At 45.7% G+C, this 20,931-nt stretch overlaps 1 protein-coding gene across 2 annotated transcripts in view; it reads left to right on the top strand.

Annotated features, from left to right (window-relative positions):
- The window catches only part of nalcn (sodium leak channel, non-selective), a 183,908-nt gene that overhangs the window by 14,550 nt on the left and 148,427 nt on the right, over positions 1 to 20,931 (top strand). For both annotated transcript variants that reach the window (XM_033023102.1, XM_033023101.1), the window contains exons 4-8: positions 338 to 421; positions 517 to 656; positions 1,790 to 1,918; positions 3,615 to 3,766; positions 18,641 to 18,783. In XM_033023102.1, coding sequence (XP_032878993.1) covers positions 338 to 421; positions 517 to 656; positions 1,790 to 1,918; positions 3,615 to 3,766; positions 18,641 to 18,783 — 648 coding nt within the window. The remainder of the gene's footprint in view (positions 1 to 337; positions 422 to 516; positions 657 to 1,789; positions 1,919 to 3,614; positions 3,767 to 18,640; positions 18,784 to 20,931) is intronic.

Genomic DNA, 20,931 nt, shown 5'->3' with positions numbered 1-20,931 from the left:
TTTATTCTGACTGGGGAAGGGAGGTGCGATAGACAATCATCTGATCTCACGATGACCTAATGGCATGTTTTCTTGCATTTGCCTTGTGTGCGATCTTTGTCTTTTTGTTACAAAGTATTTTTGCAAACATCAAAACTTGTCACCAAAAGATCAGAAAGAAGGGGACCTTCCACTCTACCTGACAAATCCCACGTTATCCTGGCCCCGTTGCCTGCACAGTTGCTCTCTGAGAACATGCCTAGATGCCAAGTGGTTGAACGAGGTGACCTGTTGCACATTGAACCTTGGCATTCACCCAGGGCTGATTGTTGACGAACCTTTCTTTGTTTCTTCACAGGGTGATAACTCGTACGTGAAGGATCGCTGGTGTGTGTTTGATGGCGTCATGGTCTTCTGCCTCTGGGTTTCTCTGGTTTTACAGGTACTGTCCAATGTTAACTACTCATTTAGAAAAGTCCCTTTTGTTGTGATGAACTTCCTGAATCTGAGAACAAATTCTGACTCTTCGCTTTCCAGGTCTTCGAGATAGCTGAGATAGTCGATCAGATGTCCCCGCTCGGCATGCTCCGAATCCCACGACCACTCATCATGATACGAGCATTTCGAATCTACTTTCAATTTGATCTTCCCCGCACAAGAATTACCAATATTTTGAAGTATGATTAAAACATTTTCATTTCACAAGGCACAACCAATAAAGCTTTTAGGAAGTGTGGGCACAGTTGTAAGGACACATCTTTGGGCAACACAGTGAAGCAGCTGGTAGAGCTGCTGCCTCACAGTGCCTGTGACCAGGATTTAGACAGCACCCAAGGTGAGGATGGTGCGGAGTTTGCACATTCTCCCTGTGAGTTTCTCCCAGATGCTCCGGTTTCTTCCCATATCCCAAAGACGTGTGGGTTGGTAGGTTAATTGGCCAACGTAAATTGCACCAGGCGTATAGAATCTGGAGGGAGTTGATAGGAATGGTAGAAGAATGAAGGAAATCTGGGATTAGTGTAAACGAGTGCTTCATGGTTTCCACAGACTGAAAGCACCAATGTGTGAATGACCAGATAATCCGTTAGTGGGTTTGGGGAAGGGGGGAATATTTGCTCTGGAAATCTATTCCATCAACCTGAGGTGGTTCTCAGTTGAACTTGTTTTCTGAAAGGGTCCGTCATGTTCAGTCCCTGAGCTCAACTGTGAGGAGTAGGACTTGAACTCGAGACCCACTGCCTGAAGGAGGCGAGCATGCGAATTGCAGAACCGTGCTGACTCTGCAGTAATTACATAGAAACAGAGAAAATAGGTGCAGGAGTAGGCCATTCGGCCCTTCGAGCCTGCACTGCCATTCAATATGATCATGGCTGATCATCCAACTCAGTATCCTGTACCTGCCTTCTCTCCATACCCCCTGATCCCTTTAGCCACAAGGGCCACATCTAACTCCCTCTTAAATATAGCAATGAACTGGCCTCAACTACCTTCTGTGGCAGAGATTCTGTGCCACAGATTCACCAAGTTCTGTGTAAAAAATGATTTTCTCATCTCGGTCCTAAAAGACTTCCCTCTTATCCTTAAACTGTGACCCCTTGTTCTGGACTTCCCCAACATCGGGAATAATCTTCCTGCATCTAGCCTGTCCAACCCCTTAAGAATTTTGTAAGTTTCTATAGGATCCCCCCTCAATCTTCTAAAGTGAGGGGGGATTCTGGTTTAAGAATTAAGAATTTAGGAATGAGAATTCTGGTTTAAGACTGTTTTGTTAACGTTCTTTGTCTACTTTCCTTTCCTCCTTCTGCTCTAGGCGATCAGGAGAACAAATCTGGAGTGTCTCAATCTTCCTTCTCTTTTTTCTACTGTTGTATGGAATTCTGGGGGTACAGATGTTTGGCACCTTCACCTATCACTGTGTGACTAATGACACTCTGCCCGGGTAAGGACACTTCACAAGCATTGCTTTTCTAACCCATTCTTGGTTCATATTGGACATGTTCTAATTTATTGTATGAAACCAGTAGAATGTATTGTTAAATAAACTTTAACAGAAATAAATTTAAACTGTATCTATTCTCATAACATCATATGAGATGCATATCACATAATCACTGCAGAGAAAGAGGCCATTCAACCTGCAGTCCATGCCTGCTTCCCTTGAGTCTCCCCTGTCTTTATCAATATCAATGTGGTGTTAATCCCTCCTCTTGTGTGTGTTTGTCCAATTCTCCTGGGGTAAATTGCTACTATTCTCTACAGCCATACCTTGTTGGAGGGAGTTCTACCTCATTGCTGCTTACTGGGTGAAGAACGTTCTCCTAAGTTTGCCATTGATTTCTTATACTGATGAGCTCTGGTTAACTTGTCCCCACCTGCGCGAGCACTCAGCCCATGTTCACTCTCAAACCCTGCGTCATTTTAAAGATCCCACTTTGAGTTCTAGCAGGATCTTTCAATCCAACTCGCCCATGCTGACCAAGTTGCCTATCTGCACTAACCCAATTTTCTGCGTTTGACACGTTTTCCTCTAAGCCTTTCCTATCCATATACCTGTACGAGGGTTTTTTTTTAGATGTAATTGTATCTGTCCCACCTACTTCCTCTGAGAGCTTGTTCCACATACCCACCATCCTCTGTGTTTAAAATGTGCCCCTCAGATTCCCTTTAAATCTTTCCCTTCTTACCTAAAACCTATGCCCTCTAGCAGAAGACATCCTTATCTTGTTGATAGGACTGTGACCATCCAGTGTATCCATGCCTTTCATGATTTTATAAACCAATATAAGGTTATCCCTTCACTTCCAGGAGAAAAACAATCTTCACTTATCCAATCGTTCCCTGTAACCCAACCACTCCAGGCCCATCAACATCCCTGTGGATTTTTTTCTGCACCTTCTTCATCTGTTTTTCCCAGAGGAAAATTATTGGCTGGGGTGGGTTAATGCTTGTGTTATACATTTCCTTTGCAAACCCTTCCCTTCCCCCACAACTCAGAGCTGTGACATTGAGCGGTCTTTAAAAAAGATGAGAAAGACAGAAGCTGTTTCCACTTTCAAGGACCATAAATATCAGTCACCATGAAATCAGGGTAAACTGTTAGGGCCGGGAGGTGTAACTTGCTCCCACAAGCAGGGATCAGAGTGAGGTGCAGGGATGTGTGGCTAGATAACACAAGGGCAATGGGTGGGGGGGGGGGGGGGGGGGGGGAAATGGAGAGGGGTGGTAGGGGACACAAAGACTGTCCTGTCAAGTAGTCAGCCTCTGAGATGTATGTTCTTCTTGTCTGCTCCTAACCCATTCCAATTGCGTTTCTAAATAAATGTAATGTGAAATTTCCAAGAGTCTCGGACAGCAGGGAGAGTATAGGATTTGCTGCAACTGAGGGGGGACAAAGTGATAGGGAAAGATGAGTTTAAGGGGCACTAAACCAACGAGGGAGAGGGCTGCAAGGCAATGGGGGACAATGAGTGGGTGGAGGCTGGTGAGGGACTGGGCCGCTGATGCACTCAGTGCTCCCTAGCGCCAACTGGTGGTCAACCCTGGCGGTTATTATTCTGCAGTTGTAAATTTTCCTATTAAATTGGTACAGAATAATTTTGCTATCAAGGTAAGATCACTGTACTGTGAATTTGCAGGAATGTTACGTGGAATAACTTGGCTATCCCAGACACTCACTGCTCACCAGACGGAGAGGGATACCAGTGTCCACTGGGCTTTAAGTGTATGGACCTGGAAGAACTTGGGCTAACCAGACAAGAACTGGGCTACAGTGGATTCAACGAACTCGGTCAGTCCTGAGTTTTATTACATCGCTTTCTGGTAACAAATGAGGAATTGGCTATTCTAGTCTGGTCTTTGACCCCTGGGTATGAAAGATTGTTTTTATTCCTGTGAAATAGTATGGAAAGGTTCTGCTGCATTTTGGATTTGTGTTTACCCCTGCTGAGTGGAGTCCAGAACTAGAGAGCAGATCCTTGAGATTAGAGCCTGATTATTCAGGGATGAGTTCAACAATCTACACTCCTTGTGTAGGAAGGAACTGCAGATGCTGGTTTAAACCAAAGATAGACACACAATGCTGGAGTCACTCAGCGGGACAGGCAGAGAGACGGGACTGGAGAGAAGGAATGGGTGACGTTTCAGATAGAGGCCCTTCAGATTTCTTTCCAGAGATGCTGCCTGACCCGCTGAGTCAATCTACACCCCTTCCTCTATTCACCTCCAAGCCACAACTTTTTAGTGGGGGGTTCAAATTTTGTAGCTGAGGTTTTTTTAGTGAGGGGGCGAAGAGTTACAGCCACAATGGAGATTATTTTAAAAGCAAATAATTTACACAGGAAAGAGCTGGATGATCAGATCTCCCTACAAATGAGAACCAAACTCATCAGATACGCTGATGTTAAATCCAAAGCATAATTGATTTTTTTCAAATTTAAAATATAACATTATGTTCTTTAATTGCCTCACTAAAATGATTGCTCCAGTCAAGTTACAGAGATGTTAAATCGGTGCTTGCTGTGAATGTGTCTGATGGATTTCCCAAATTGCAACAGCTAGTAAATCACCTCTTAAAGCTTGGAGATAAGCTTGTGGAAGGTGCTCCAGAAATGCAAACATGCCTCTTGTTCTCCCCTGTATTCGGGGTTAATTTGAGAGACCTGAAATTCTGCTGGAAGTTAATTTTCTTCAGGATAACCTTAACATTCTCAGCTGTTGCTGCTGTTCAGAGTGAACCACTAAATGATGTTTTAATTGGGAAGCTTGTGAGTTAGTTCCTTTGCCCACTGAATGATTCACCTTCAGTCATTCTTCCTTTTTGGTCAAAGCAGAAAACCCAGGAGAGTCTAAGAACTGATGAAGAGTCTTCAACCTAAAATGTTAAATGTTTCTCTGCATAGATGCTGTCTGCCCTGTTGAGTGTTTCTAGCATTTCGGATTTTATTTCAGGCTTCCAACATCTGCAGTTATCTGCTTCCCCCCCCCCCCCCCCCCCCCCCCCCCCCCCCCCCCCTCCCCTCCCCTCTGGTCTTTGTTTCCAACTGGCAGCCTTGTTCTTGGAAACTCCAACCAGGGTGAATGCTTTAGCTCACCAGTTTATGGCTAGGCCTGCAGGCACTGAGTGAATTGTAAAATTCAACATTCCTGCAGCTGGATTGTTCCACTTTATTCGTGTTCAGATATAATCCAGCTGTGTGTTCCATCCACGTCCCAATTTTTCCTCCTCTCTGGTGCCAAGTTATTGTGGAACGGGGATTGAATTCCATTGTGTTTCCATTTGATATATAGTGATATCAGTTGTAACCTTCTCCCTTGTACTTGCTCTCGTTACTCTGATAATGATAGATTAATTTTGTTTAACAAGATTTGAGGATTACTACATCAGCAATGAATTACATAGAAACATAGAAAATAGGTGCAGGAGTAGGCCATTCGGCCCTTCGTGCCTGCACTGCCATTCAATATGATAATGGCTGATCATCCAACTCAGTATCCTGTACCTGCCTTCTCTCCATACCCCCTGATCTCTTTAGCCACAAGGGCCACATCTAACTCCCTCTTAAATAAAGCCAATGAACTGGCCTCAACTACCTTCTGTGGCAGAGAATTCCAGAGATTCACCACTCTCTGTGTGAAAAATGTTTTCCTCATCTCGGTCCTAAAAGATTTCCCCCTCATCCTTAAACTGTGACCCCTTGTTCTGGACTTCCCCAACATCGGGAACAATCTTCCTGCATCTAGCCTGTCCAACCCCTTAAGAATTTTGTAAGTTTCTATAAGATCCCCCCTCAATCTTCTAAATTCTAGCAGGTACAAGCCAAGTCTATCCAGTCTTTCTTCATATGAAAGTCCTGACATCCCAGGAATCAGACTGGTGAACCTTCTCTGTACTCCCTCTATGGCAAGAATGTCTTTCCTCAGATTAGGAGACCAAAACTGTACGCACTACTCTAAGTGTTGTCTCACCAAGACCTGTACAACTGCAGTAGAACCTCCCTGCTCCTATACTCTGTAGGGGGCGCTCCTCTGTGTGCAGCCATGTCAGCAGCGCGTCAGTTTTTCCAGCTTTTTTTTATTTTTTAGTATGTTTTAAAGTGTGTATTTTGTGTTTCTTCGTGTGTTCTGTGTGGGGGGTGGTGTGGGGGGGTAAGGGGGAAACCGCTTCGGTCGCCTCCTCCATGGAGAGGCAACTTTTTCCAGGTCGCCTCCCCCGTGGCCTAACATCAAGGATCGACGCGGCCTTTCCCGGAGACACGCCCGGGGCTTCAGCGGCGGGCGCAGCGTGGACTCTCGGCGTGGAGCGGGCGACCCTCGCTGGGGCTCGCTGGAGGGTTGCGCTCCGTTTCGCTGGCCCGGGGCAGCCGGCAGCCTGAAGTCGCAGCCTGAAGCCGCGGTCTGCAGAGCTCCAGCTGGTGCGGCGTCTACAGCCCGGGATCTCACGTTGGGGACCCGGGGGAAGAAGAAGCCATCACTGCCGGCCCGCGGCCAACTTCTACCGCGGGTCCGGCATGGACTTACCATCACCCCTGGAGGGGAGCTTCGACCGCCGGCCCTGCAGTCTACGGTGCTTCTGGCTGCGGCGGGGACTTTAAATCTCGACCGCCGGCCTGCGACCTACAACAATCTAAAGCCGCGGTCTCCGGTGAGGAAGAGCCGATCCTGGACTGACTGGACTCTGGTCCGGTCCACGGGGGGGGGAGTGGAGGAGGACTGGCCACATTTTTGTGCCTTCCACCACAGTGATGAATGCTGTGGTGGATGTTTGTGTTACAGTTTTATTGTGTGTTCTTTATTATTGTACTGCTGCTGACAACCCAAATTTCCACCAACCCTGGTTGTGTGGCAAATAAATTATATCTATCTATCTATCTATTTACTCAAATCCTTTTGCTATGAATGCTAACATACCATTCGCTTTCTTCACTGCCTGCTGCACCTGCATGCCTACTTTCAATGACTGGTGTACCATGACACCCAGGTCTCGTTGCATCTACTCTTTTCCTAAACAGCCAATTTCTGCAATTCTCTGCAATCATCCGGCTACAAATCTTTACCTGGGTTGAATTTGCTTCTGCATGCCGTGGCCCCTGTGGTACGTGTGCTGGTATTTAAACCTCCATGTGAAAGTCTGGCTATTTTGTTTTCTTTCTGCTTCATTCATCAAATTAAGAAGGCGGTCTCCATTCTGACAGACTTTAGCCAAGACACTGTGTGCTGTCTTGGTTGGTGTGAAGGGCATGATTTTGAAGAAGGGTAGGAGAAATCTCTTTATGCTGCCCCCACGTACTCCTTTAATTAACATCAAGAGAGCAGATTCATTACTGGATTGTTATCATATTGGTGGAAACTTACTGTGCATCAAATGAGAGGTCACACAAATAGTGTCTGCTTTGGTGGTGAAGCAATTTGAGCAAATAAAAGGTAGCTGGAAATGCAAATTGTAATTTCTACTAATCCACCACAATGCAAATGCAGCTTGGAACTTGAACCAGTGATGCAGTGCGGAGGAAAGAGCAGTACTGTATTCATATAGCAGTGAGATATTCAAGTGTAGGAAGGTATGCAGATGCTGGGTTTTACCAAAGATAGACACAGAATGCTGGAGGGTCATAGGAATAGATGAGGTTTTGGGTCAAAGCATCAAAGAATAGGTGACATTTTGAGTCGGAGCCTCTCTTCAGACTGCCGAAGATAGGCACAGAGGTCTGAACAACGGTTCAGAGCCAAACTGTTACCTATTCCTTTTCTCCAGAGATGCTGTCTGGCCAGCTGAGTTACCTCAGCATTTTGTGCCTATCTTTAGTGAGAATTTCATGGTCAATCATTTTTGGGATTTCCTGGTGGGAGACAGTCCTGTCTTCTATTATTGGTCCCACTTGAGGAAGAAGCAGGGTGTCCGCCATTTGGGACCACCACCTTCGCCCTGGTCTTTGACACAGTTGAGCACACTATATTCCTCATTCCCAGCCTAGCGTCACTGCCCTCCATCAGCCTTGCATATGCCCACCTATTGCTGACCAGAGCAATGATCGCAATGACGTCCCACTTGCCCATCTTGCCCACGAGGGGTATCCTTCAGATGCTCAACAACCCATCGCCATGCCCTGTGGACTGCAAATTGCCCTGTGCTCAAATCAAACTTTATATCGATCCCAATCTCCCCTCTTTCACCTGTCTCTGTCTTGCCTTGGATCCAGAGCGGGATCACTAGATTCAAGATTCAAGAGAGATTATTGTCATGTGTCCCAGATAGGACAATGAAATTCTTGCTTTGCTTCAGCACAACAGAATATAGTCGGCGTGACTACAGAACAGATCAGTGTGTCCATGTACCATTGTATAAATATATACACACATCAATAAATAAAACAGATAAAGTGCAAATAAACAGATAATGGGCTGTTCAGAGTTTTGTTTGAGTTGAGTTTAATAGCCTGATGGCTGTGGGGAAGTAGCTATTTTTGAACCTGGACATTGCAGTCTTCAGGCTCCTTCCTGTACCTTCTACCTGAAGGTAGTGGGGAGATGAGTGTGTGGCCAGGATGGTGTGGGTATTTGATGATGCTGCCAACCTTTTTGAGCCAGTGACTACGATAAATCCCCTCGATGGTAAGGAGGTCAGAGCCGATGATGGACTGGGCAGCGTTTACTACTTTTTGTAGTCTTTGCCGCTCCTGGGCGCTCAAGTTGCCGAACCAAGCCACGATGCAACGGGTCAGCATGCTCTCTACTGTGTACCTGTAGAAGTTAGAGAGAGTCCTCCTTGACAAACTGACTCTCCGTAATCTTCTCAGGAAGTAGAGGCGCTGATGTGCTTTCTTTATAATTGCATCAGTGTTCTCGGACCAGGAGAGGTACTAGTTAAAGTGCTGAAGTTATTGGGAGGCAACCCATTCCCATGTGACCTCCTGCTGTGAAATGGCTCCTCTGCTCTGTCCCCTCCTCATAAGCGGTCTTCAGGCACAGACCTTGCCCACTTCTCAGGAGGAATAGTGGGTTGCAAAGAATCTTGATGTGGGGAGGAATCTTTCTGATCATTGGGCCAATGCTATCTTATCTGAATGGTGGCCGATTAGGAAAAGGGGAGATGCAACGAGACCTGGGTGTCATGGTACACCAGTCATTGAAAGTAGGCATGCAGGTGCAGCAGGCAGTGAAGAAAGCGAATGGTATGTTAGCATTCATAGCAAAAGGATTTGAGTATAGGAGCAGGGAGGTTCTACTGCAGTTGTACGGGGTCTTGGTGAGACCACACCTGGAGTATTGCATACAGTTTTGGTCTCCTAATCTGAGGAAAGACATTCTTGCCATGGATGGAGTACAGAGAAGGTTCACCAGACTGATTCCTGGAATGTCAGGACTTTCATATGAAGAAAGACTGGATAGACTCGGCTTGTACTCGCTAGAATTTAGAAGATTGAGGGGGGATTTTATAGAAACGCACAAAATTCTTAAGGGGTTGGAAAGGCTAGATGCAGGAAGATTGTTCCCGATGTTGGGGAAGTCCAGAACAAGGGGTCACAGTTTAAGGATAAGGGGGAAATCTTTTAGGACCGAGATGAGAAAAATATTTTTCACACAGAGAGTGGTGAATCGCTGGAATTCTTTGCCACAGAAGGTAGTTGAGGCCAGTTCATTACCTATATTTAAGAGGGAGTTAGATGTGGCCCTTGTGGCTAAAGGGATCAGGGGGTGTGGAGAGAAGGCAGGTACAGGATACTGAGTTGGATGATCAGCCATGATCATATTGAATGGCGGTGCAGACTCGAAGGGCCGAATGGCCTACTCCTGCACCTATTTTCTATGTTTCTTATTCACGAGGAATACCTGTTACATCAGAGTTTGTGTTTAAAGCGGTTTGGCCTCTTTAGGTTGTCATGAGTTGGTTGGGCTGAAACTAGATCCTTGTGCCTCATTACAGCATACCTCCTGCCTTTAGAAGAGTGCATTATCGAGCAGGGTTACCATAGTTTCTCTGTGTTACTATTTTGTTTGGCATTCAACAAGCAAGAAGCTGTGAAGTACATCTTTTAATGCTGGATTCTGGTTATTGGCATCCAGTGAAAATAACATTGCATAACCTTCTGTCTAGGGCTTAGTTCCAGCCCCTTCACTCCCAAGGCTCTGTTACATTTGGACGCTGAATTTAAAAAGTATATATAATTGCATGAATAACTGTTCATACCTATGCTTTCCTATTGCTGGTTACGAAGACTGGTGCAGTAATGATGTTCAATCTTATCTCCAGGAGAATTCATTGGGATGTACACATTGTTTGCAAATCGGCTCCTTGATTTGTGTAATGCTTTTCCTTGCCAGTGCCATGTTTTATCATTCCTTTCAGGAATGTGCTTGTCAAGGGAATTATTAATATTTTATGAGCAGCACACATGTTGAAAGTTTACTGTGCTGTTGAAGATACATTTGAAGAACTGCAAAACCATAGATCAGATGGATATCATTATTCAGTGGAACAGAGGGTTCACAACACCATTTGGCGATATTTTCTCTCTTGATTTAGATTTTGTGGGGGTTTTCCTGACTCCTACTTTGATATTGCACTACTGAGGAAGTGGTGCACTGGTGGAAGTCTTGTTGTCAGTGTGAATCTGACGCCTCATCAAACGTCTAGGTTTGAGGGTAATCCCACCAACGTCTGTGTTTGACGGTAATCCCACAAATCCCACCCATTCATCAGGATCATCAAAAGAGATGACGTAATCTTTGTGGTAGAGTCTGTGGGAACTTTCTGTACACATTGCCAACTTGACAACAATTGTACTGCAACAGCTTCTTAAAATGGTGGTGAAGTGCTCTGGCTCACTTGGAAAGGTTCAGTAGAATACATTTTTTTCTTGAAGCCTTTCTTTAATTTGGCAGCACAGTGGCACTACTGGTAGAGCTACTGCTTCTCAGCTCCAGAGGACCATGTATACTGGGATACTGAGTTGGATGATCAGCCATGATCATATTGAATGGCGGTGCAGGCTCGAAGGGCCGAATGGCCTACTCCTGGACGTATTTTCTATGTATCTATGATCCTGATTTTGGGTGCTGTCCGCGTGGAATTTGCACACTCTCCCTGTGACCAAGTGGATTTCCCTTGCATGCTCCAGTTCTCTCCCATATTGCCAAAGATGGTAGGTTAATTGGACTCTATAAATTGCTCCTGGTGTGTAGGTGAGTGGTAGAATGTGTACGAGTTGATGAAAATGTAGAGAGAATTTTAAAAAAAATTCTAATTCATATAACTGATTGGTTTGTGGTCGGTGTGGATTTGGTGGGCAGAAGGGACTGTTTCCATGCCGTGTCTCGCTACAGCTCCATGACTATTATTTGGAGAAACAAAACAAAAGTTTGAAGTTGTTGGCAGAAATGCAGCTGTCTGCCATTCAGTGAATACATGAGTAGTTAATGACTCTACCAGTTCACTGTGTTTATGACTGGTGCGGTCCTGTGGGGATACACATTGCATTCACCCACCTGTGAATGCGTTTACTCATCTGAACAATTTACTGTGAAAGGCGTAAGCTGAAAAGCGAGGAATTTGGTACGTTAATAACGATAATTTTTTTTTAAATCAATGTGAAACTGGCTATAGGTGATAAGTTTTCAAAGGAATAGCTAGATGCTTCAGACGGTGTAACGGAAGAGAAAAGCGGGTACTGTTTTCATCCTTCATTGCCATAGTGAGGCCACACGCAAACTGGAGGAACAGCACCTCATATAAAACTTGAGTAGCTTACAACGTAATAGTATGACATTCTTCTTCTTCTTGCGTATGGCGTGCACAGCCTAAAGTTGTAGGGCAACTTGTTCTATTTGATCTTATTTGATTGTGCACGCCGGGCTGATTGCATTCGTCGAAACAGGTCGGACCACGCGAAGGTTGCAATCTCTCACCCCTAATATGACATTGAATTCTCCAATTATAGGTAACTAACCTGCAAACAACACCCCTCCCTTCTTCCGCCTATATTCTACCTCTCCCTTTCCACTTCCACCTATATTCCTTCCTCTTGCTTCACAAATTGTACCTCTTCTAACCCTATCTCACAATTTGTCTTTTCAATTCTGGCCTTTGTCCAACATCTGCCAATGAAAACCCCCTTGCCTGTATCCACCTATCACTTGCCGAGCTTTGTCCTGCCCCTATATCTCTTGCATATTTCTCCTCCCCCACACCCTCCACGCAATCAGACGGAAGAAGGGTCCCGAACCAAAGTGCATGCAAGGATTAAGATAGTAAAATTAGACAGAACCCTTGAAAATTATAAAGAAAGCAGGATAGAACTCGTGGGCAATTAGAAAGGCCAATAGAGGTAGCAAAATGGGTTTGGTGAGTTGAACTTAAGGAAATCCCAAAGCTTTTTATATGTATTAAAGACTAGAGAGTAACCAGGGAGAAGATGGGACCGCCCAAGGATCAAGAAGGCAATTTGTGCTTGGAATCTGGCGATGTAGAAGTGGTACTAAACAAGTATTTTGCTTCTGTTTTCACCAAGGAGAAGGAAATGGAGGACAGTGAGACCACTGGAGAACACAAATATGTCCAATGTTAGGCTGAGTTCAGACCCGAAACATCACCTATTCTTTTTCTCAGGAGATGCTGCCTGACCCGCTGAGTTACTCTAGCATTTTGTGTCTTTCTTTGGTATAAACTGGCATCTGCCATTTCTTCCCACACTAATATGCAAGGACTGTTTGACATTAAGAAGGAGGAGATGGTGGGGCTCTTGAAGAGCATTAAGGTGAATACATCTCCAGTACCTGATGGGATCTATACCAGGTTGTTGAGAAAGAGTGCAAGAGCCTTGACGAAGATCTTTGCATCTTCGTTAGCCCTAGGCGATATCCCAGAGAACTGGGGTGTAGCTAATGATGTTCCTCAATTTGAGAAGTAGAGGGAATACAGGGAATTATAGGCCGGTGAGCCCTCACGTCAGTGATAGGGAAGCTATCAGAGAGGATGCCGGGATTCTAGGATTTCATCCCATTTGGAAAATTGGTGAATTAGGGACAGTCAGCGTGGCTTTGTACGTGGCAGGGTGTGCTTTACTAACTTGATCACATTTTTTGAGGAGGTGATAAAGGTATTAGATCAAGGTAGAGTGGCAGATGTTGTCTACATAGATTTTAGTAAGCATTTGATAAAGTCCACCATGGTAGGCTGACTCAGATGATTGAAATACATGGGATTAACAGTGACTTGGTTGTCTCGATGCAGAACCAGTTTATTGCTAGAAGGCACAGGGGTGTGGTGGAAGGCAAAATGTTCAGGCTGGATGTCTATGAGCGGTGGAGTTCTGCAGGGATCTGTGCTGGGACCTCTGGTATTTGTGATATCCAAATGACTTGGACCTAAATGTACATGGATTAGTTAGCAAGCTTGGAGAAGACAGCAAGATTGCTGGGGTCATGGACTGTGAGAAAGGCTGTCAAAAGTGTGCAGCAGGATATAGATCAGCTACAGAAATGGGTGGAAGAATGACAGATGGAGTTTAATCCGAGTGTGAGGTGTTGCACTTCTGGATGTCAAATGTAAGGGGAAAATATACCATTAATGAATGGGATGATCAACACCATTAATGCACGCAGGGATCTTGTGGTCCAAGTCCATTGCTCCCTGAAAGTAGTAACTCAAGTAGTTAGTGGTAAAGAAGGCATATGGTATGCTTGCCTTTGTAGGTCGGGGTATTGAGTATAAGAATCAGGATGTTATAATACTGCTTTATAGGACTTGGGTTAGGCCACATTTGGAGCATTGTGTGCAGTTCTTGTGGCCCCATTACAAGAAACATGTGGCTTTGGAATGGGTGCAGATGAGGCTTACCAGAATGTTGCCTGGATTAGGAAATGTTGGCCACAGGGAGAGATTGGGCAGACTTACATTGTTTTCTCTGGATCGGCGGAGGTTGCGGACAGACCTGATAGAATAATATAAAATTAAGAGAGGCATACATAGTGCCGATTGAATGTTTTTTTTCCAAGGGTGGAAACATCAAATATTAGATGGAGTAACTTTAAGGAGAGACGTGTAAAGTTTAAAGGAGACGTGTGGGACAACCTTTTTTGCAGAGGGTGGTGAGTGCCTGAGCACTATCAGGGTTGATAGTTGGAGTAGATGGGGTGGGGGGGGGGGGGAGGGAGGGGGAAGAAGGAAAGCTAGAACTTTGTACTTGCTACTTGAACTTTGTATTTAGTGCTTAATACCCCCTTGTACTCAGTGCCCTGACCGATGAAGGCAAGTGCCACAGGTAGAGGAGGCGGTGTAGGGCTGATCATAGAATAAGCAAAGATTGATTTGGGAGGAGGTCTGGGGGAAGTGAAAGCTCCCTCGATCAACGTTAAGTTAATGTGCCAGGTCAGAAGTGAAGCTGTTAACCTCCGTGGAGGAGATCAAAGATGGTCAGAGTGAGACAGGAATTTAAGGTTTGTGTGGCAATTGAAGGTTTGGGATCTGAATTCAGCCAAGTATGGGAGTGTATGGAAGGGTACAACATTGAAAGAAGTTCTGAAAGGTTCAGGCATGAACAAAGCAGCATGCCATGGGTGAGTTGGTAGTTATTTTCATTGTGTTGGCTATGGTTGGATCTTATTGATCAGCATTGGTGCTTGGGGGGAGGGGAGGGGAGGGGGGTAAGACAAAGTAATGGAAAACCCAGAGGCAGTCCTGTTGAAGAGAAATATGTAGGAAGGAACTGCAGATGCTGGTTTAAACCAAAGATAGACACAAAATGCTGGAGTATCTCAGCGGGACAGGCAGCATCTCTAGAGAGAAGGAACGGGGACGTTTAGGGTCGAGACCCTTCTTCAGACTGAAGAAAGGTCTCGACCCGAAACGTCACCTATTGCTTCTCCAGAGATGCGGCCTCTTCCGCTGAGTTACTCAGCATTTTGTGTCTACCTCCTGTGAAGAGAAACTGAGCTGAGTAAGTTCTGAACCCAATGTTGCATCAAGGTGTCCTACTGGCAACAGCCAGTTCCCCGAGAATGTCACCCATAACTTGGCAACAATGGTTTATAAAAGAGCATTGTGTTGCCATGATTAAATTTAATCTAACTGCACAATTAAATTTCTATATGGGGAAGCCGATATTTATAGTTTATGATATTCTTAAGATTTCAGTTGTCTGCTGTCATCTGGTAAACAACTCGCATTGAAGCGCAAATTCAATGCAGCCAAACAGACAAGTTCTTCATTGCTAAAGAGCAAAGCCTAATCCATACAAGAGCAGCTGTAAGTGGGTCGGTGTGTGTGTGGAGGGCAGGACGTGGTAATTAGTGGAGTTAAGGGCCTGTCCCACTTGGCTGTCTTTTGCGCGCCATTTACGAGACCTGCTAGCATGTGGGTAGCGCGTGGGTAGCATGTGGGTAGCACGGGGACAGGCGTAGAGTGGTGTGGAGGAGTGTGGACTTCGTCCACCGGCCTGTCGCGTAACTGACGGCCAAAGTGGGACAGGCCCAAGACCCTGGCGCGACGCAACGTCTCACCTCCAACAGCAGCAGAAGCAGGCAAACGACCGTCGAACTCGGCCTGGGGCTCATGACCTTTGCGGATCCAGATCCGCCCCCACTCCTAATCCCAGAGCGGGGCCAAGAAGATTGAAGATGGACACAAAAAGCTGGAGTAACTCAGCGGGACCGGCAGCATCTCTGGAGAGAAGGAATGGGTGATGTTTCGAGTCAAGACCCTTCTTTCAGACTGAAGTATGGTCTCGACCTGAAACATCATCCATTCCTTCTCAACAGAGATGCTGCCGGTCACGCTGAGTTACTCCTGCATTTTGTGTCTATCTTCAAATGACGTCACGCGCTCCAGATGGCCGTGCGGGCGCATGATGACGCACGGGACCGTCGCGCGACCGTCACTACCGGCCTGTCGCGTAAGTGACGGCCCAAGTGGGACAGGCCCTTTAGGGTCCAGGCATCTGAAGAGACTACATTTTTCCCATTCTTCTCTGCAGGTCCTCTCAAGCTCTGTCAGGTTGGATGGGGAGCGTTAGATCGGGTTCGTCCGGGCTCTGGCTGGGTCACTCAAGGACATTCATAGACTTGTCATGAAGCCACTCCTCCGTTGCCTTGGCTGTGTGCTTAGGGTCGTTGTCCTGTTGGAAGGTGAACCTCCGCCCCAGCCTGATGTCCAGAATGCTCTGGAGCAGGTTTTCATCAAGGATCTCTCTGTACTTTGCTCCATTTATCTTTCCCTTGATCCTGACTAGTCTCCCAGTTCCTGCCGCTGAAAAATATCCCCACAGCATGATGCTGCCACCACCATGCTTCACTGTTGGTATGGTATTAGCCAGGTGATGAGCAGTGCCTGGTTTACTCCAGATGTGATGCCTGGCATTCAGGCCAAAGAGTTCAATCTTGGTTTCATCAGACCAGCGAATCTTATTTCTCATGCCTTTTGGCAAACTCCAAGCGGGCTGTCATGTGCCTTTAACTGATGAGTGGTTTCCGTCTGGCCATTCTACCATAAAGGCCTGATTGGTGGAGTGCTGCAGATATAGTTGTCCTTCTGGAAGATTCTCCCATCTCCACAGAGGAACTCTGGAGCTCTGTCAGAGTAACCATCGGGTTCTTGGTCACCTCCCTGACCAAGGCCTTTCTCCCCCGAATGCTCAGTTTGGCTGGGCAGCCAGCTATTCATAGACACTTCATAGTCCTGGTGGTTCCAAAGTTCTTCCATTTAAGAATGACGGAGGCCACTGTTCTCTTCGGGATCTGCAATGCTGCAGAAATCTTTTTATATCCTTCCCCAGATCTGTGTCTCGACCCAATCCTGTCTCGGAGGTCTACGGACAATTCCTTCGTCTTCATGGCTTGGTTTTAGCCCTGACATGCACTGTCAACTGTGGAACCTTATATAGACAGGTGTGTGCCTTTCAAAATTATGTTCATGTCATCAATTTAATTTATCACTGGTGGACTCCAATCAAGTTGCAGAAACATCTCGAGGATAATCAATGGAAACAGGATGAAGCTAAGCTCAATTTTGAATGTCCTAGCAAAGGGTCTGAATATTTATGTAAATATGATATTCCAGTTATTTATTTTTAATTACTTTGCAAAAATTTCTAAACACCTGTTTTTACTTCTTCATTCTGGGGTATTCTGCGTAGATTGACGATTAAAAAAAAAAGAATTTAATCAATTTTAAAATAAGGCTGTAATGTAACAAAATGTGGAAAAAGTGAAGGGGTCTGAATACTTTCTGAATGCACTGTAAATGATTACGGGCTTCATCCTGCTTCTGAAATTCTACCACACTGCCTCAGAAGCAGAGCTCGACACAGAGCTGTTGACACCCGTTGGCTTAATGTGACAGGTGGAGAGTATCCAAAAATATTCAAAACCTTTAACCTAGCAAGCTAGAGGAGGGAAAATAAACCTAAGTACCGATTAATTAATGTCTATAGATGAAGTTAGTTGTGCTCGAGAACACGCTGCCTAAAAGACCAACGGAAGATGATTCAATGAGAGCTTACACCAACAATGTGACACACAGAGACATTTTAGTAGAATTATAGAGGGGGAAAGAGTAGGAGAGTAAGAATAGCCGGAGACCTGATGGACTGAATGGCCTCCTCCTGCTTTGCATAAGTGTTTTTTTTTTTGTTCCATCAATGTAAAAAAAAAAAAATGTTTTCAAAATCCCTCCCTGGTTTTATGCCATATTTCTATGGTCTTTTGTAAACCTGAAGCTTGCCGAGTGACATAGCCAGTAGAGCTTCCACCTCAGCTCCAGTTTAATCCTGACACTTTATGTCTGTGTGGAGTTTGCACGATCTCCTTGTGACTGCGATGGGATTTCCCCCTGTGCTATTTAGTTTCTCCCACATGGCAAGTAGCTGTAGAGTTGCATAGTGCAGAATAAGCCCTCTTTTTTTGACACCCTACCATGGGGAACAGACTGGGTATCTTCCCAATCTATGACACATGATTTTATATACCTCTATCATGCCACCTCATGGCTTCCCTTTCTCCAAGGAAATGTCCCAGACTATGCAATCATTCCTTGTAACTCAAGCCCTCCAATGCAGACCATATCATGAATCTTCTCTGCACCAGAACTGCATACGATACTCCAAGAGCGGCAGAGCCAGAATTTTGTACAATTATCACATGACGTCCCATCTCTTATATTCAATGCCTTGTCTGATGAAGGCAAACGCGCCATATGCTTCTTCGCCACACTGACTACTTGTGTTGACACGTTGGGTGAACTGTATACTTTTACCCCAAGGTCTCTCTGTTCAACAAACCTCTCAAGGACCTTGCCATTTTTTGTGTGTGCTGGCCTGATTTAACTTCCAAATTGCATAATTTTCCAATTGTCCAAGTTAAATGCCATCTACCGTTTCTTTGCCTACTTTCCCAATGTATCTATAACCTGTTGTAACCTTAGACAACCTTCTTCATTGTCCACTATACCACCAATTTGTGTGAAGTCTGCAAACTTTCTGATCGTACCACCAATACTTTCATCCAAATTGTTAATTTTAAAGACTTTCAGCAAATCCATCCAGTCACGCAACCTGTGAGATTTTCCATAATGGAGTATACATTGCACTCAGAGCGATGAATGTTTGAACTTATTCCCTGAATTTATTTCTGTGTCTTTGGAAGTCTGACAGTGATTTTTGTCTCTTGTCATCAGGCACCAGCATCTTCACGGTTTACGAGGCTGCCTCACAGGAAGGCTGGGTTTTCTTCATGTACCGGGCCATTGACAGCTTTCCTCGCTGGCGATCCTACTTCTATTTCATCACCTTGATCTTCTTTCTTGCCTGGCTGGTTAAGGTACTTCCAGCTCAATGCTCGTACACAAGAGGGTTGTGTTTTTGGTTGGGGGCTGTGATCTCCAAGGGGAAGGTGGGGGGGGGGGGTGCTCTGGGTAACCCACTGTTTCTCATTTCCATGCCCACTGTAATGTGACCATGGTTCAGTGAGGAAGGATCTCCATGGCAATTCATTGTCAAGGCGGGGGTGGGGGGGGGGGGGGGGGGGGTGGGGGGGGGGAGGTGATTGTGGGATGAGAGATGAGTTCTCTGGGACTCAAGAGTCCAGATCAGACATGCTGGCTCCAGGCAACATTGTGCTCAGAGCATTTGCCCAACACTGGTAGTGATGGAAACCAATTTGACTCCAGCTCAAACTTGACTCTAGTCTGACTCAATTACCGAGATGAGTCTGAGATTGTAGAGTCAAACACACACTGCGTTCTCTCCCACCTTCTCATCCCTTCACCGCCTCACATTGAGAATAGTGTTTTTGGGTAAACTCTTTGGTATGTTGACCAGGGTGCCATGTGATGGGTGGCCACTGATGGGTGCAGGTTGGTGGGAAGCGGAGATATGAAGGTTGTAGGACGAAGAAGTCACAGAAAGACAGGCCAACACAGGAACTGAACGCAATTAGAATCTTAACTCATGTCATTAATACTTACAAAATAAAAGAATATTCCACTCTCTTATTCAGAAATATTGACTTCCTGTTTGTTATTCAGAAGTGAAATTAAAACTCTGATAGATTGCCTCACAATTAATCTTTATAATCAGGCAGCAGCCTTGATAATTACGTGCACATCTGAGTGTGCTTTGTTATTTTGGGAGAAAACTGGAGGGACTCTGAGCATAAATATCTACTAGTTATTTTTTTTCCTAATTGTTTAGCTGACCCTTCGTCCCTAGCTTTTGAGGGTAGAAGCTCCAACACTGATAGAGCACAGAAACAGCCCTGTGACACATCTTATCCACAGGGGCATTGAATATAAGAGTCAGGAAATCATGATGCAGCTTAATAGGACTTTGGTTTGTCCACATTTGGAATATTGCATGCAGATCTGGTTGCCCCATTACAGGAAAGATGTGGTCAGCTTTGGAGAGGATGCAGAGGAGGTTTTTCAGAGTGCTGTCTGGATTAGAGTGTTTCAGGTAAGGGCCTGTCCAACGAGCATGCGACTCCATGCCTAACGTGGTCGCCTGAGCCGTACGACCTCGCGGGGCCGGTCCAACCGATCGCCGGAGCCGTATGGAGTTGTGCGGAGCTGGTCCCGACATCGCGTGGGGCTAGGAAAAACTGACCATGTTCAAAAATTCCGCGGGGCAACAGCCTGCTGGCCTGCAGTCGCCTCGACGCCGTACGCACCGCCTCGACAGGCGTGCGCAGCGTCTTGACGCCGTACGCACCACCTCGACAGGCGTGCGCAGCGTCTTGACGCCGTACGTCACGCGCGAACTTCCCGCAGACTTCGCTCGAACTTCACGTCACTCACTCGACCTCCGCGCGGCCCCCACTTCCGGTTTGGTCGCGCTTGCCGCATGCAGGTCGCATGCTCGTGGGACAGGCCCTTTACAGGCAGAGTTTGGATAGACGGATTGTTTTCTATGAAACATCAGAGGTTGAGGAGAGTCTTGATAATTGCATACTGTACGTAATTATGAGAGACATCGGTAGGGTAGACAGAAGACTTTCCCCAGGGTAGAAATGTCCAACGCTAGAGGGCATGGTGAGAGGGGGCATGTTTAATGGAGATGTGCGAGGCAAGTCTATTTACACCGATAGGTTTCTGGAACGCATTGCCAGGGGTGGTTTGTGGAGACAGATACGATTGTGCCATTTAACAGGCTTTTAAATAGGCATATGGAAGTGCAGGAAATGAAAGGATATGGTCATGTACAGAGAGATGAGATCAGTTGAACTAGGCATCATGTTCAGCACAATCATTAAATGGCCCATTACTGTGCTGTACAATGTTCTCACCTACTACATGTGTGTGGAACCCTGTCGAAGACCTGCTGAAGTCCATATAGACAATATCCACTGCACTGCCTTCATCAATCTTCTTAGTCTCCTCTTCAAAAAAAACTCTAAACATTTGGGAGGCACAATTTCCCATGTTGTCTACCCTTGATCAATCCTTGTCTGTCCAAATGCTGGTAGGTCCTG

The sequence above is a fragment of the Amblyraja radiata genome, chromosome 6, assembly GCF_010909765.2.
Source record: "Amblyraja radiata isolate CabotCenter1 chromosome 6, sAmbRad1.1.pri, whole genome shotgun sequence".
NCBI lineage: Eukaryota > Metazoa > Chordata > Chondrichthyes > Rajiformes > Rajidae > Amblyraja > Amblyraja radiata.
This window is presented reverse-complemented; position numbering and strand designations above follow the sequence as displayed.